The sequence below is a fragment of the Miniopterus natalensis genome, chromosome 4 (genome assembly GCF_054644295.1).
Source record: "Miniopterus natalensis isolate mMinNat1 chromosome 4, mMinNat1.hap1, whole genome shotgun sequence".
Lineage (NCBI taxonomy): Eukaryota > Metazoa > Chordata > Mammalia > Chiroptera > Miniopteridae > Miniopterus > Miniopterus natalensis.
Genome location: NC_142084.1, coordinates 59,284,257 through 59,297,361, shown reverse-complemented (window position 1 = coordinate 59,297,361; position 13,105 = coordinate 59,284,257). Strand labels below are relative to the sequence as shown.

At 38.0% G+C, this 13,105-nt stretch overlaps 1 protein-coding gene across 1 annotated transcript in view; it reads right to left on the bottom strand.

The window, feature by feature from the left end:
- KIF13B (kinesin family member 13B) overlaps window positions 1–13,105 on the bottom strand; it is a 176,526-nt gene that overhangs the window by 66,355 nt on the left and 97,066 nt on the right. The window contains exons 17-23 of the mRNA XM_087816562.1: window positions 12,118–12,328; window positions 11,067–11,229; window positions 8,337–8,483; window positions 6,803–6,952; window positions 6,387–6,515; window positions 1,807–1,977; window positions 325–482 (exon numbers count right to left, since the gene is read on the bottom strand). Of these exons, the coding sequence (XP_087672688.1) occupies window positions 325–482; window positions 1,807–1,977; window positions 6,387–6,515; window positions 6,803–6,952; window positions 8,337–8,483; window positions 11,067–11,229; window positions 12,118–12,328 (1,129 nt within the window). The remainder of the gene's footprint in view (window positions 1–324; window positions 483–1,806; window positions 1,978–6,386; window positions 6,516–6,802; window positions 6,953–8,336; window positions 8,484–11,066; window positions 11,230–12,117; window positions 12,329–13,105) is intronic.

The window sequence follows — 13,105 nt, the reverse complement described above, 5'->3', positions numbered from 1 at the left end:
ACTTGAATTCTAGAGTATATCTCGATCCCTTTTCTCGACAGTTGATTAAATTAGAAGTAATTCATAATGATAAGTCACCTATTCTCCAAAAATGTATTTCACTCTTTATTCTTAACTACCCATATATTTAACTTTCTTCTATCACCTTTCAAAGGTCACTCCTCTAAAGAAGTTTAACTGTGCTATTAATACCCTGGAAACACCACCATCTATTCCTGGAATAGTGATAATGCTCAGGAAACGACAACCTTTATAAACGGCGGTATTAATCTCTAGCAATTTGTAAAAATTGTAAAAGGAATCAGATGGGTATCTAAAATTCACCTGTCCCGAAGACTCCGTGTTTTTGCTTGGATAATCCCCAAATCCCACAGGGCTGGGTTTTTCCGAGGATCGGTCACCTTATGCCCATATATTTCAATTGCCAATGCCCCTTCTGAAAGGTGCTCAAGAAAGTCTTCAGTGATGTTAACAGAAAACTCCTAAAAGAAGATAATCACAGAAGAGGAAACACTTTCTGGTTACCTTATGATTACTTATTCCCAGCATCATATGCTTATGTCATCATGAGAAGAGAAATAGAAAAGACTGTTTTAGTTATAGGACAGAACTCCTGTATATTAATTACATCCATAATGAATCCTCACATGGTCTAAGTTCTTGACTTTAAAAATAACTATAACTCTAATTTTTAAAAAGTGTCTCACCTTGAAAATCTATTGTGAAAGACTAGCATTGTATTCCATTTTGTTAGCAATACTTTGGGAGACATTTTAAGAAGTATAAACAATTATATTAAGAATTATAACAACGATCTATGATGTCTTGATATAAAGCAGCAGTGTGTTGGAAAAACAATTTTTCCCAGCTTTTAGGAAGTTATCTCCAATAACAGAAGAGAAAGGAAATATATAATGATCAGCAGTACAGAAAAATCACCTAATTTAAAAAAATTCTCCCAACCTGTCCATCTTTACAAGATAGATTTAAGACAACATTTCGCAATAGTTAGGATTAAGCCCTGAAACAGTTTAGTTTTAAAAGTGATAGAGTCTCCATCTTTTTTTCTCTCTCTCTGATCTTTAATACACTATAGGCATTTCTATGTTTTAAACAGATTAGAAAAAGACTTCTCGAAAAAAAATGAGATAGGTCAACTGTGCCACAGGAGAGAAAAAGAATCTAAAATCTGACAGTCCTGGCTCTGCTAATTACCAGCCATGGGCAAGGTGGCCTCTCTCAACTGGCTGCTGCTGGAAAAGAGCGCTGCCATCAAATGCAACCGAGGTCAAGATCAAGAGAGAGAACAACGAAGTGCCCAGCAGAGCGCTGGGTGCTCAATAAAGTTAGCTCCCGTTTCTTTCTGTCTTCACTTTCTCTAGAACACTAGTTTCTTAACCTTTTCAGATGACAATTTCTCCAATCATCTAATACAAATGGATTCCTTTGGGAGAAGAGCCCACATGTGTACACACACGCACACATACTTGAGTGTGTATATGTGTGTGTATTCACACAGAAGTTAACTTCTGATTGTGGAGGAGTTAAATGCATTGACACTTTAGTTTGTGCAACCCCCTCCCAGCTTTACTGATATAACTGACATATAACATTGTGTAAGTTTAAGGTATATAACATATTGATGACACTTCAGATTTTTACTACGGCACAATTCTAAGAAGCTCTGATCCAAGACACATATCAGTGCCAAATTATTCAACCAAATAAGGATCGTTTTACTGTTTGTTTGTTTGTTTGTTTGACCTGAGTAGTTAAATGTTGACCAAGTCTGGAAAACAAACCTACTTGGCAATGATCAAAGACAACCATGCACTGAGGTTCCTTGCTGACAGGAGAGGATGAGGTGTCCAGTTCGGGAGCAACAATTACTGGCCCCTGTTGATCCCAGAAGTCGTACTTGCAGAATACAAAGTGGGACAGATGCTGTGGCAACCCAGTGGCTTGGAGTATTTTAACCTGAAGGAAAAGGAAGGTTCTGTTAGCTTTTAACTCAAAGAGTTCCAAGAACTACTTAGAGTCAGAGATATAGACTCCAGTCCTGACTGTCACTAACTGCTGGTTTATGTTGACCAAATCCCATTCACTCTGGGGCTGTATTTCTGCCTCTGTGAAATGATGATAATAGTCATATTTAGCAAGGGGCTGACATAGGGCAACAACTTTGAATAATATAAAGGTTGATGTTTTAAAGCATTTATAGGCTTATGAAAAACACTTAAGTTCTAGTTTCTTACAACATCATCTTTACCATCCTAATAATAATAATTAATAATCAACTCAGAAGAAGAAAGTTCTCAAACATCAACACCATTCAATGATACAAATTTGGTTAATGGATACATCATAAGAACACAAGAATGTTAAGAATGATGAATGAAGCCCGGCCGGGTGTGGCTCAGCGGTTGAGCGTCGACCTAGGATCCAGGCGATCGGGGTTCGATTCCCGGTCAGGGCACATGCCCGGGTTGGGGGCTCGATCCCCAGTCGGGAGCGTGCAGGAGGCAGCCGATCAATGACTCTCTCATCATTGATGTTTCTACCTCTCTCTCTCCCTCTCCTTTCCTCTCTCTGAAATCAATAAAGATACATTTTTTAAAAAAAGAATGATGAATGAAGAATAAAATCAGTGTGTGTGCCAATAAGCAGTAAATAGAAAAGAGAAAAAAATTTTATTTGATATTTTAAAGTATAAAAAGAAACAAGGTTCTCAAGTAGACTATTACATGCTACTGGAGCATTTTGGGGGAAACTTCAAAGGCATCGGGAATGTATGCTTTAGAGATTTGGAGGGGTGAACAGTGGAGATTAAAGATGGTGAACATTGACCATTTTCTGCACCAACATTTACTGCATGCCTTCTCCATGCAGATTTAGGGAGGAGAGGAAAATCAAAGACAATGTGCCCTGTACTGCAGAAATGTAGGATTTTGTGATAATAACATGCAATTAGAAATATGTATCTAATCAGACCCAAATGCCCCTAAAGAAATGCCCACAACAGATTTTAAAGCAGCCAAATATTCTAAATATTTCTTTTGATAGGTAGCATCGAATTGATTTTTTTAAGCTGAAGTTTTTGTGATAAGTTGTAATATTCTAAAACTCCTCCAACTACGAAGGAAACAAAATCCTAAAATTAATTAAGATAAACTAAATTCTGATTTTATAACTGATTAGGCCAACTTCATAGGACTGAACACTGATCATTTATTTACTCTTCACCTAGTCACTTCCTTGCATGTTATAGGATGCACTCTCTCCCCAGTAAATAAATTTAACAAAAATAGATCTCAGTATGTGTGAGAAGTTGATATAGTTCAGCAACCACAAATGTAATAGTCTTAGCATTTTAGGATGCCTTAATAATGACAGAAAATCTCACAAAGCAAATGATTTATTTTCTTCCATACCAGGTCCATTATGGGTAAGCAATGACTGAGAACTCCTATTATCCAATTTTTCCTGTGACGGAAGCAAGAGTTTGAAAAATCTAGACAGCAATTCCCTGACAGGCTATGAAAGAGGAGTTGACTAATACACTTTATTCATCCAAACTAAAGACAGCAGTCTGTATTCAGCAATTAATTTTTTCTTAAAATTTAAAAACTATCGCTGAGTGTTAAAGTTGCTTATTATATTCTTTAAGGTGAAGAAATGTGGTATTTGGGAAGATTACAAGATTTTGGAGTACACAGATCTAAATAAAAATCTCTGCCACTGCCCAGCTGGCGTGGCTCAGCGGTTGAGCATCAACCTATGATCCAGAAGATCAGGGTTCAATTCCAGGCCAGGGTACATGCCCAGGTTGCAGGTTTGATCCCCAGCGGGGGACCTGCAGGAGGCCTGCAGGAGGCAGCCGATCAGTGACTCCATCATTGATGTATCTATCTCTCTCTCCCTTCCCCTCTCTGAAATCAATAAAGATATATTTAAAAAAACAACACACATACCTCCTTGTGATTGAATTCCATCTGAAAGCCATTTTTTCCCTTAGAAATCAATCTTAGTTTTTGGGTTGAAATAAACAAGAAAACAAGATTTCATATACTGAACTTTTCCCTACAGGCAGCTTCTCAGGAATGAGAGTGCCAGGAATGAAGAATAACAGGAATGAGGATTATCTTGACATCTAGAACACAAGTTTGGGTTTCTTTTTCGGTTCTGGTTTTTGCCTACAGAAACCAAAAATCACCACAAGGTGTCAGGGTACCACAGGTTCATTCAGCTTGCCACTGCTCAAGATGTTAGAGCCCAGGGCCGTCAGAAGACATTGATGCTGTTTGGAATTTTAAAATATACAGATTGTACTTAATGTGATTGAAACTATCAATATGTTAATATGTGCAAATTTTCTCTCATCCCAGTAAAATAAATCCAGACTTCTTTGATGGGCCGGCGACACTTACCACCCATGCTGTCTTCAAGTGTCCCCAGACAGGTCTCTTTTGTTTTTTTCTAACAATATTTTGTTTACTGTCATACAGTTTATTTGTCTTCTTCTTTTTATACAAAAGGCTATTATATGCTCAGAATATGGTCTCTAAAAACTACTTTCCACTAAAAGAAATCAAGTTCCCTTGGAGAAATGACTGACTCCAAGTCTAGGACAGGAAATGTTCAGGATGAGATCAGAATATTCATCATATCTGAATGCAAGAAAGCTAGCAGAGCCTATGAGGGCCAGGGTTGTGTCAAAGGACCCAAGAACCAACTGAAGAGACCCCACAGGCCAAGTTTGGGATCATCTGAGTCTCAGTATAGGCAATAAATACAATGGATTGAAACACAGCAAACATGTTTAAATCCAAGAGTTCATAATGATATTAAAACCAAAACCAAAAAAAAATCTCCTTGTCTGCTTTTGGATGTTAGTAGGAAAACCAAGTCATTATTTTGAAAATCAGTAAATAATGGGAGAGGATGGAACATTGACCTGCCTCTCCTACACAAACTGTATCTCTGAATAGCAAAATAGGTGATAATAGAAACACTCTCTAGAGAAAAATTCTAGTTAATAACTGAAGGAATGATAGAATTACAGCATCATTCTCTTCTAACACCTAATGAAAATCTAGATAATGAACACCAGTGATTGCTAACAACCCCAAAAGAGAAGCAGACATAATGTGCCTTCTGACAGAAGAATACACCACTACCCTCCCCGTACATCGCCTGTCTATCTAACTAGCAATTTACGGAAAATATATCTTAACACGGTAAACACTACCAATTAGTAAAATCCAGACTATGAGAAAATACAAGACGATAGCCCATCTTCTGTAACAAATAAATTGCAGGATAAGAGAGAGAGACAGAGAGCGAGAACACGCACAAGGGACGGAGCCTCGAGATTAAGACAGGCTTCAGAGGCCCATCAACTAAGGCAATCAAACAAACTGACTGGATACTTCATGATATTTAAGAAACTATTACTTTTTGATTATGATATTATGGTTCTTTTGGATCTTTTTAAATACTCTTCTTTTGGAGATACTAAACTATTCATAGATGAAGTATGATGTCTGGGATTGTTTCAAAATAACCCGGGGGAGGGGTCAGCACAGAAGCGGTTTGGGTGCATGAATGGAAGGAGAGCTGTACATAACACACTCTCCTTCAAGTTCCCGCTGAATCTCATTTTTCCAGAAATCTTCCTCAGACCTTAACTATCAGAATTAATTAATTACCTCTCCTGTGTGTCCCAGAACGTCTCCTGTCTGCCTCTCTCAGGGCACCAGGGTTACACAACGTGAGAGTCTCCAGTTCACTTGTGTGTCCCCCTCACACACACACACAAACTGCACAGGATGCTCCTTGAGAGCAGGAATCCTGTCTTGTCCATCTTCATATTCCCAGGGCCTGGCACAATGCCTGGCAGGTAACACTCCACACATAGCTAACGAATGTCATGCATGAGAAGAGCAGAAAGAAAAGGGGCTGGAACAAGGGCATAACAGTGGCACAAGCAAAGGCACGTGGGGGAAGAGTGACCTATGGCAGGAGCTTAGGATCAGGACTAGGGCTGGGATACATTTCTAGAGTCAGCAGGAATCAAGAGGGTCAAGTTGTGTGAAGAAACTGAGCTTCTCTATAAAAAAGTTCCAATAAATACAAATCCACATAAATTTGGAGTGAAATGACCCAGAGGGAAGAGGTAACTCATCCAAGGCTTCACAGAGGAAGGCACTAGAAGTGCCTGGCTAACCAGGACATCAGAATATATGATAAAATACTAAATACTAAAGATTTATTTAGAGGCAGCTGTTTTCAAAATTTGAAAAAGAACACAATCTTTATCATCTAAATACGCACAATCCTCAAAATCCACCACACTTCTCCTACCTGTGAATGCAACGGGGACTTACCATGCATGTAAGTTTGTTCTCAGGCGTGTCCTTCTCAAAAGAGGTGTCCGCGGCGTCATCTCCTCCGGCAATCCTTTCCGCAATGTCACCACTGATCCGCATCACCTCCACATGCAGCCGACCTGCCACCTGGAACCAGGAGGGAAGAGCTGATACTTTCCCCAGAATTCGTTCTTTCTTCTGCGTTAGAGTCGAGTGGTCAGGCTACTGGTATATGAGAATTTAGAAGCCTAGGTTCTAACAGTCACTTTCCCCCAAAGCACTTGGAATAATAACCATAAAGCGGTATGAAAACACAGGTATTAATAACACATACAACTATCGCTTGTTATTACTGATGAAAAATGGTAACTATGTATTATCAACACTCTACTGTTTCTTGAACTGCAGGATGGAGGCACGAAGAGAAAACTAACCTCTCCTTTCTGGTTGACAATTGGAACGGCATATTGTAACTTCACATCGTAGAAGAGGGACTCCAGGAAGACATTCGCCACCCCAATGAGACTGTGATTTTCCTGCTCATCATAGAATGGATCAGCACGCTTGAAGTAAGACCGGATTACCTTTAAAGAGATTCAGAATATACAACCTTAGAAAATTGACTAAAATAAAATGAATTCAACCTACCCCTCTTTGATGCACACTAATAAAGACATTAAACTTAGCTGAAGTATAGCACTGTATTTCTCTCTCCTCCCACCCCCCACCTGCCTGATTCCTATTTTAGAATTGTCAGCATCACCCATGAGAGAGCAATCCCAATATTGTCATTGCTTCTCTTTCTTTTTCTGTAATCTTTAACAATTTATTTTTCAATTACAGTTGACATACGATAGATACTATGTTAGTTTCCGGTGTACAACACAGTGATTATATACCTTACGAAGTGATCACTCCAACTAGCCTAGTACCCACTTGACCCCATACATAGTTATTACAGTACTGTATTACTGACTACAGTCCCCATGCTAGACTTTACGTCCCTGTGAATATGTCATTACTTCTATCATTTCTCCTCCTCTACGTGGAAATCTTGCCATGAAAACACACATTGACTAGAAAAAGAAGTAGAGTGTATAAGACAACCCTTCATTTTTCATTCACATCTGTTCTACTTGTTCCTACCTGAGCACGAGCTATGTTGCTGCTAATGAGAGGTGACCCCTTTATAGGAGAGTGGTTTGCTTTTTTTGTATTTGTTATTAATGTTGTTTTATTTCTACATTGAAATAGGGGAGAAATATACAAGAAAATTAAAAATATGGTTTAAGAAAAAATGTCACCTAACTGTAAGAATTCATTTATATTGATGACAATTTGGAAAAATAAACACTTTTAAAAAACAAGAGGCTAAGGAATTAAACTTGAAAATATGTAAAAAATACACAATACATCTTTCCATTTTAAATATGTACACATACACAGCTGGCCTAAAAGAGAAAACCAGCAACTTGAAGGGAGAGTACCAGAGTCCAGACCTATGGCACCTTCAAAGACACCTTCAAAATATGTTCCTAATAGTATAAATATTAAGGTATCACTGATGTTCAATTAACAGAATAGGTATTGTAGGTTTATTACCTACAGGGGTAAATGTGTTGAGAAATGAGAAGACTGAGAATAGGTATATCTATCCTAAATAAATTCACAGTCCTATACAGGAGACAGGAGCATGTAACACCAACAGAAGTAAGAATGAAATACAGTAAATTCTACTAGAAATCCAGAGACTACAAAATGAGGAAAAGAACAAAAGAAGATGCCAGAAAAGTGGGTTATTAAAATTCTTGATTAGCTAAACAACTTAGATATTAAAATAAATATCCTAGAAACAGGATTACTATTTTGGAAAAATGAACAATTTTTCCCAAAGGTGGGTAGGCTCATTCCGAAAGGCTTGGCTCCTTCCAAGAGTATGAGTTAAGTGATTTTTCTCAAATAACTCACTGGGTTATCTTCTTCACACTCTTTCCACTCCTGATAAAGGTCTCTCATATCCAACAACCTGTTGTCCAATTTTTCCAAGGACCAAATCTGCTTTCCTCTTCCTTTTCTTCGCACCTGGATCGCAGGTTCACTAAGGAGAGAGCCTCGCTGCAAAGACAGTGAGAGACTAAGTGAAACACAAAGACAGCTGTCACGGAAGTCAACCCTGCACATTCGGTACCCACCAGGCGAATGCTGTCACCCAAAACCGAAACTGCTCTCATTCTTTATTCTGTTCATTGCCAAGCTTCCCAGAAACCCCACAGGCTTAATATAATGCCTTTATATCCAGGCGGAACCAAAATTTAAATATAAATCTAAATTTTCATTGCAATTGGATATAAACTGAAATTTAAAACACAAAACACAAGACCATGTTTAATGGAAAGTCAAAAATGTTTTCTTTGGGTCATCTTATGACCACAGAATATCAGTGGGTAGAAAGAGAGTCGTGAGTATTGCATGGCAGGGGAATGTTTTCTGGGATGGGTGGTTGAGAAACTCTCTTTTACCTTCCAAGTTTAAATTTTTCTGAATGGGTAGCATCTTGATGTGGTACAAAACATAAAATGTTTACAAGAGTAAACTAAAAAGTATCCTAAATAGGATACTTTACCCATTTGTAAGCAACAAATGATACCAATTTCTAAATATACATAGTTTGAATTTAAAATTAATTAAAACAGTATAGAACTAACCCAGCTGCTGTGGCTCAGCAGTTGAGCATCGACCTATTATCCAGGAGATTAAGGTTTGATTCCCAGTCAGGGCACATGCCCGGGTTTCAGGCTCAATCCCCAGCAGGGGCTGTGCAGGAAGCAGCTGATCAAAGACTCTCTCTCACTGATGTTTCTATTTCTCTCTCCCCCTCTCTCTTCCTCTCTCTGAAATCAATTTAAATATATATATATATATATATATATATATATACTTAAAAACAGTATAGAACTAGATAGAGGTGCTGGTTGCACAGCATTGTGAATATACTAAATGCCACTAAATTGTTCACTTTGAAATGGTTAATTTTATGTTATGTGAATTTCACCTAAAAAAAAAAGCATTTGTTCAAGTTTTTCCAGCTTATAAAAGATATGTGTTTTTAATGTAGAAAAATATTTAAACTTTTAAAAACAACTAAACAAAAAATAAAAATTTCCCTGTGTATCTCTTCCAGAGAGATGTATCTATCAGTTTTGTAATCAATTTAGATTTACTAGATAAATTTATCAACTGTTCTCAAATGTCTACTTAGAACTTTGGAAAATGGTAAAATACATCAATGATGCTTAATATCTTGTCTATAATTAATAAAACACATACACACACACACACAAAAATTTGCATAATGAGAATTTAGAATTCTGAAGTTCAAAAATCACCATTCTCTTGCCTTTGGTAAAGGCCCCTTCACCTTAATATTCGGCCCAACTAGGGAATGAATACAAAAATCTCACTGGTGATCTGTGGGGAGTAGCTTTTCAGGGAGACAATACCAGAACCGGGACTAAACAGCAATGAGCAACCTGCTGCAGCACCATGGCGTGGTCCTCCTGCAAATAACTACGATGGAGATTAGAAAAAAGAAAAAGAAATTTCTGCCCCTTACCAAAAATCGCCAGAAAGGGGTGAGTACAAGGCCAGGAGTAAGGACCAGAAAAAAACAGCATTCACAGCATGGATGGGACATTAAATGAAATAAGAGTTTTGAGGTACCAAAAAAAAAAAGGCTTGTTGGATAAAAAAAAAACGTGCAAGACCCAGCCTGAGTTATGGAGACAATCTCAAGAAACACTTCCTTGGCCAGCTCCTCTCTCTGGCTGAAATCTGAAATTACTAACCTATTAAATAAGTAATAGAAAGGATTAGTAGCCATCTGTTAATAATGGCTGTTTCACCTTTAGCAATGTGCATCATCTCTATCAGTGATGGGAGGAGAGAGATGCCTAAAGTAACTTCAGTCACTTCTAAGGGTTAACCTGGTTGCCTAAGGCAGGGTTGCTCCTTCCAGCAAAGCCCAAACCAGAACACACAGAAAAGGGCTACATTCATGCTTATGGGGGAAAAATATCCACAGTTCTGTTTTTTCAAGTCAAACACTACAGGGTGGGAAAGAGTTGTTACTGAATGGCAAAAATAGAATATTTTGCTGAGACTTTCCCCCTACGTTTTATTAAATTTATTATGTCATACAAAAAAAGAGATTTGTGATCTTAAATACACACATGAAATAACTGATGAACAGTTTTTCAGAGCAATCTATTAGCAAGTAGAAAATAACATGGTTTAAGTAAAATAAAAACCTAACTTGGCAGGGGGGGTAGGGAAGGGGGATTGTAGAGTGGTAACAGAATAAAGGGGGGAAAAAACACTTTGGGAAAACTCATCAGAAAAGACTTCTCAGAAATAATTTAAACAAATTTGAAGAAAAGGAATTGAGTGAAATAAATTGGTAGATCTGAGTGAGAGAGTGGAGAGGATATTCCCAGTGGAAGATGGACATACATGCACAAAGGCAGAGAGTTAAAAGGAAGTAAATTCTACTTGAGAGCGGAGGACAAGTATAAAAAGATCTGGACTGTGGAGGGTACAGATGGGGATGAGCCTAACCCACTGATGTTTAGATAAACACTGGAGACATATAAAGCAGCTTCTCGCAATGACATCTCTTATTTCCATTAATGGCAACCTCACCTTCCTGTTGGCATCGAGGCTGGAGGCCAGAATCTGTAGGGTTACTTTATACTCTGTTCTTTTATCCAGTTCTTCTGCAATGTAATTAGCTTCTCTCACCAGCAGATTGGCTTTAACAATTTGTTCCCTCAGCCTCATCAGGCTGTTATTCAGTGTCGCTTCTCTTTTAAGAAAAATTGGGGGGGGGGGGGGGAGATAACCAAGCAGCACATCAGAATATCATACAGTACATGATAAATTAATGCCACACTGCCAACCAAGCTTTACAACCGTCTTTCACACACAGGGAATATATTGCCAACACTGACCATGCACATGATCGTATCTGGGCTACGTAATAAGCACTGGCACATACTCGTGTAACAAACAGGCCCTAGATTAGGGCAGTGCTTGAGAACTTGACTCAGTAACAAATAAACTGGGGATTTTGACAAACTGGAGATTCTGACTCAGTAGGTCTGGGTGGGGCCTGAAATGCTCTATTTCTATCAGTCTCTAGGTAACAGAGATGCTGCCTGTCTGCAGACCAAACCTTGAATAGCAAGGGGTTAGTTAAGTACAGTCTGTAACCATGGATAAGACATTTTAGTGCAATGCTAATTAGCCAGTACAGAGCTCAAACTTGCAATCTGAATCTCATTAGCACCATGCTTTACCTACCTGAGCTAATCAGTCCAGATAACCACCTTTCTTTTTTTTCCTTTTTTTAAAAAGCATCTACCCAAGCTCCAGAACCTAAAGTATAATACAATGATAGAGTGTAACTTCTAAGCACAAATACTTGTTTATTCACATCCAAAAGCCATACAAATTAAAAACAGGGCAGCAGCTGACACGGGTAGCTTTAATTAAGTCAATACAAATTGACAATTTCCATTTTTTTCAAAAATGAAAAAAAGATAATGCCAAAGGGTTCTTAGCTGCACTACGCTCTTTTATGTCATTCTCTCTAAAGTAATGTCTAGATGTTTCCACTCTGTATCTTACCTGGGTGGGGTAAAGGTGATGAGCTTATGCTGCGCAGATAATAAAGGCCCCAGGCGCCACCTACCTCTCTTCGGCCCACTGCTTCAGTCGCTGCTGAGCGCTGGGGGAGTGGAACGAAAACCTGTCCACACTACGACAGTTTTGTTTCTCAGGGGACAGCCTTCTTCGTAGCTGCTCCAATTCATGCTCGTACATAAGCCTCTGGCGCTCTAATGCGGATCGTTTTTCTTCTTCGTGCTGTTGTTCTAGGCTGTTCAATATTGACTGCATTGGATCTAAACACAATTTTTATAAAAAGGTAAGTAATGAACAAAAGATAAACTATACAACCCAATATGCTTCAAATGTTATTCTATATTGTTGTGTGTCATCCTAATAAAAATAAGATTTTTAAAGAGAGTTGGGAATAAACTTAGCTTTCCTAACTCCCAATTACTTATCTGTTCTGTCAGATCTATGCCAATCTTCCAAACAGAAATAGCAGGTCTCTTTATATGTTCCACACATAACCTAAGGGATGGTTAATGCTCCAGAAATCTGCTACAGCAATGAGTCAGTGATAATCAAGTTTCAAACCTGAGACATTCTATCAATGAGAACAAAGTTTACAGTGATTTGTATATCAACACAGAAAGAGTGCAAGTTTTTATAAATATAATAAATTAAAACCAAACACATGAAAGAATAGAGTACAGAGAACAACCTAAAGAATTTTTTTTGTTTGTTTGTTAACATTTACAGCATCTCAGTCATAAACATTTTTAACGGTCCACCAACTTTAAAAGAAACCGAGACCAAAGGGACGGTTACCAGAAGGGAGGGGGGGGATGGTGAAAAGGAGAAGGGGAATATATATATATATATATATATCACAATAATAATATTGTGATAAGTTTACACGGTGACAGATGGTTACTAGACTTAGTGGGGTGATCATACTGTAAAGTATAAAAATGTCGAATCACTATAACATACACCTGACACTAATATAACCAATATAAGATTGTATACCAACTATACTTAAATAAAAAAATAATTTTAATTTTAAAAAA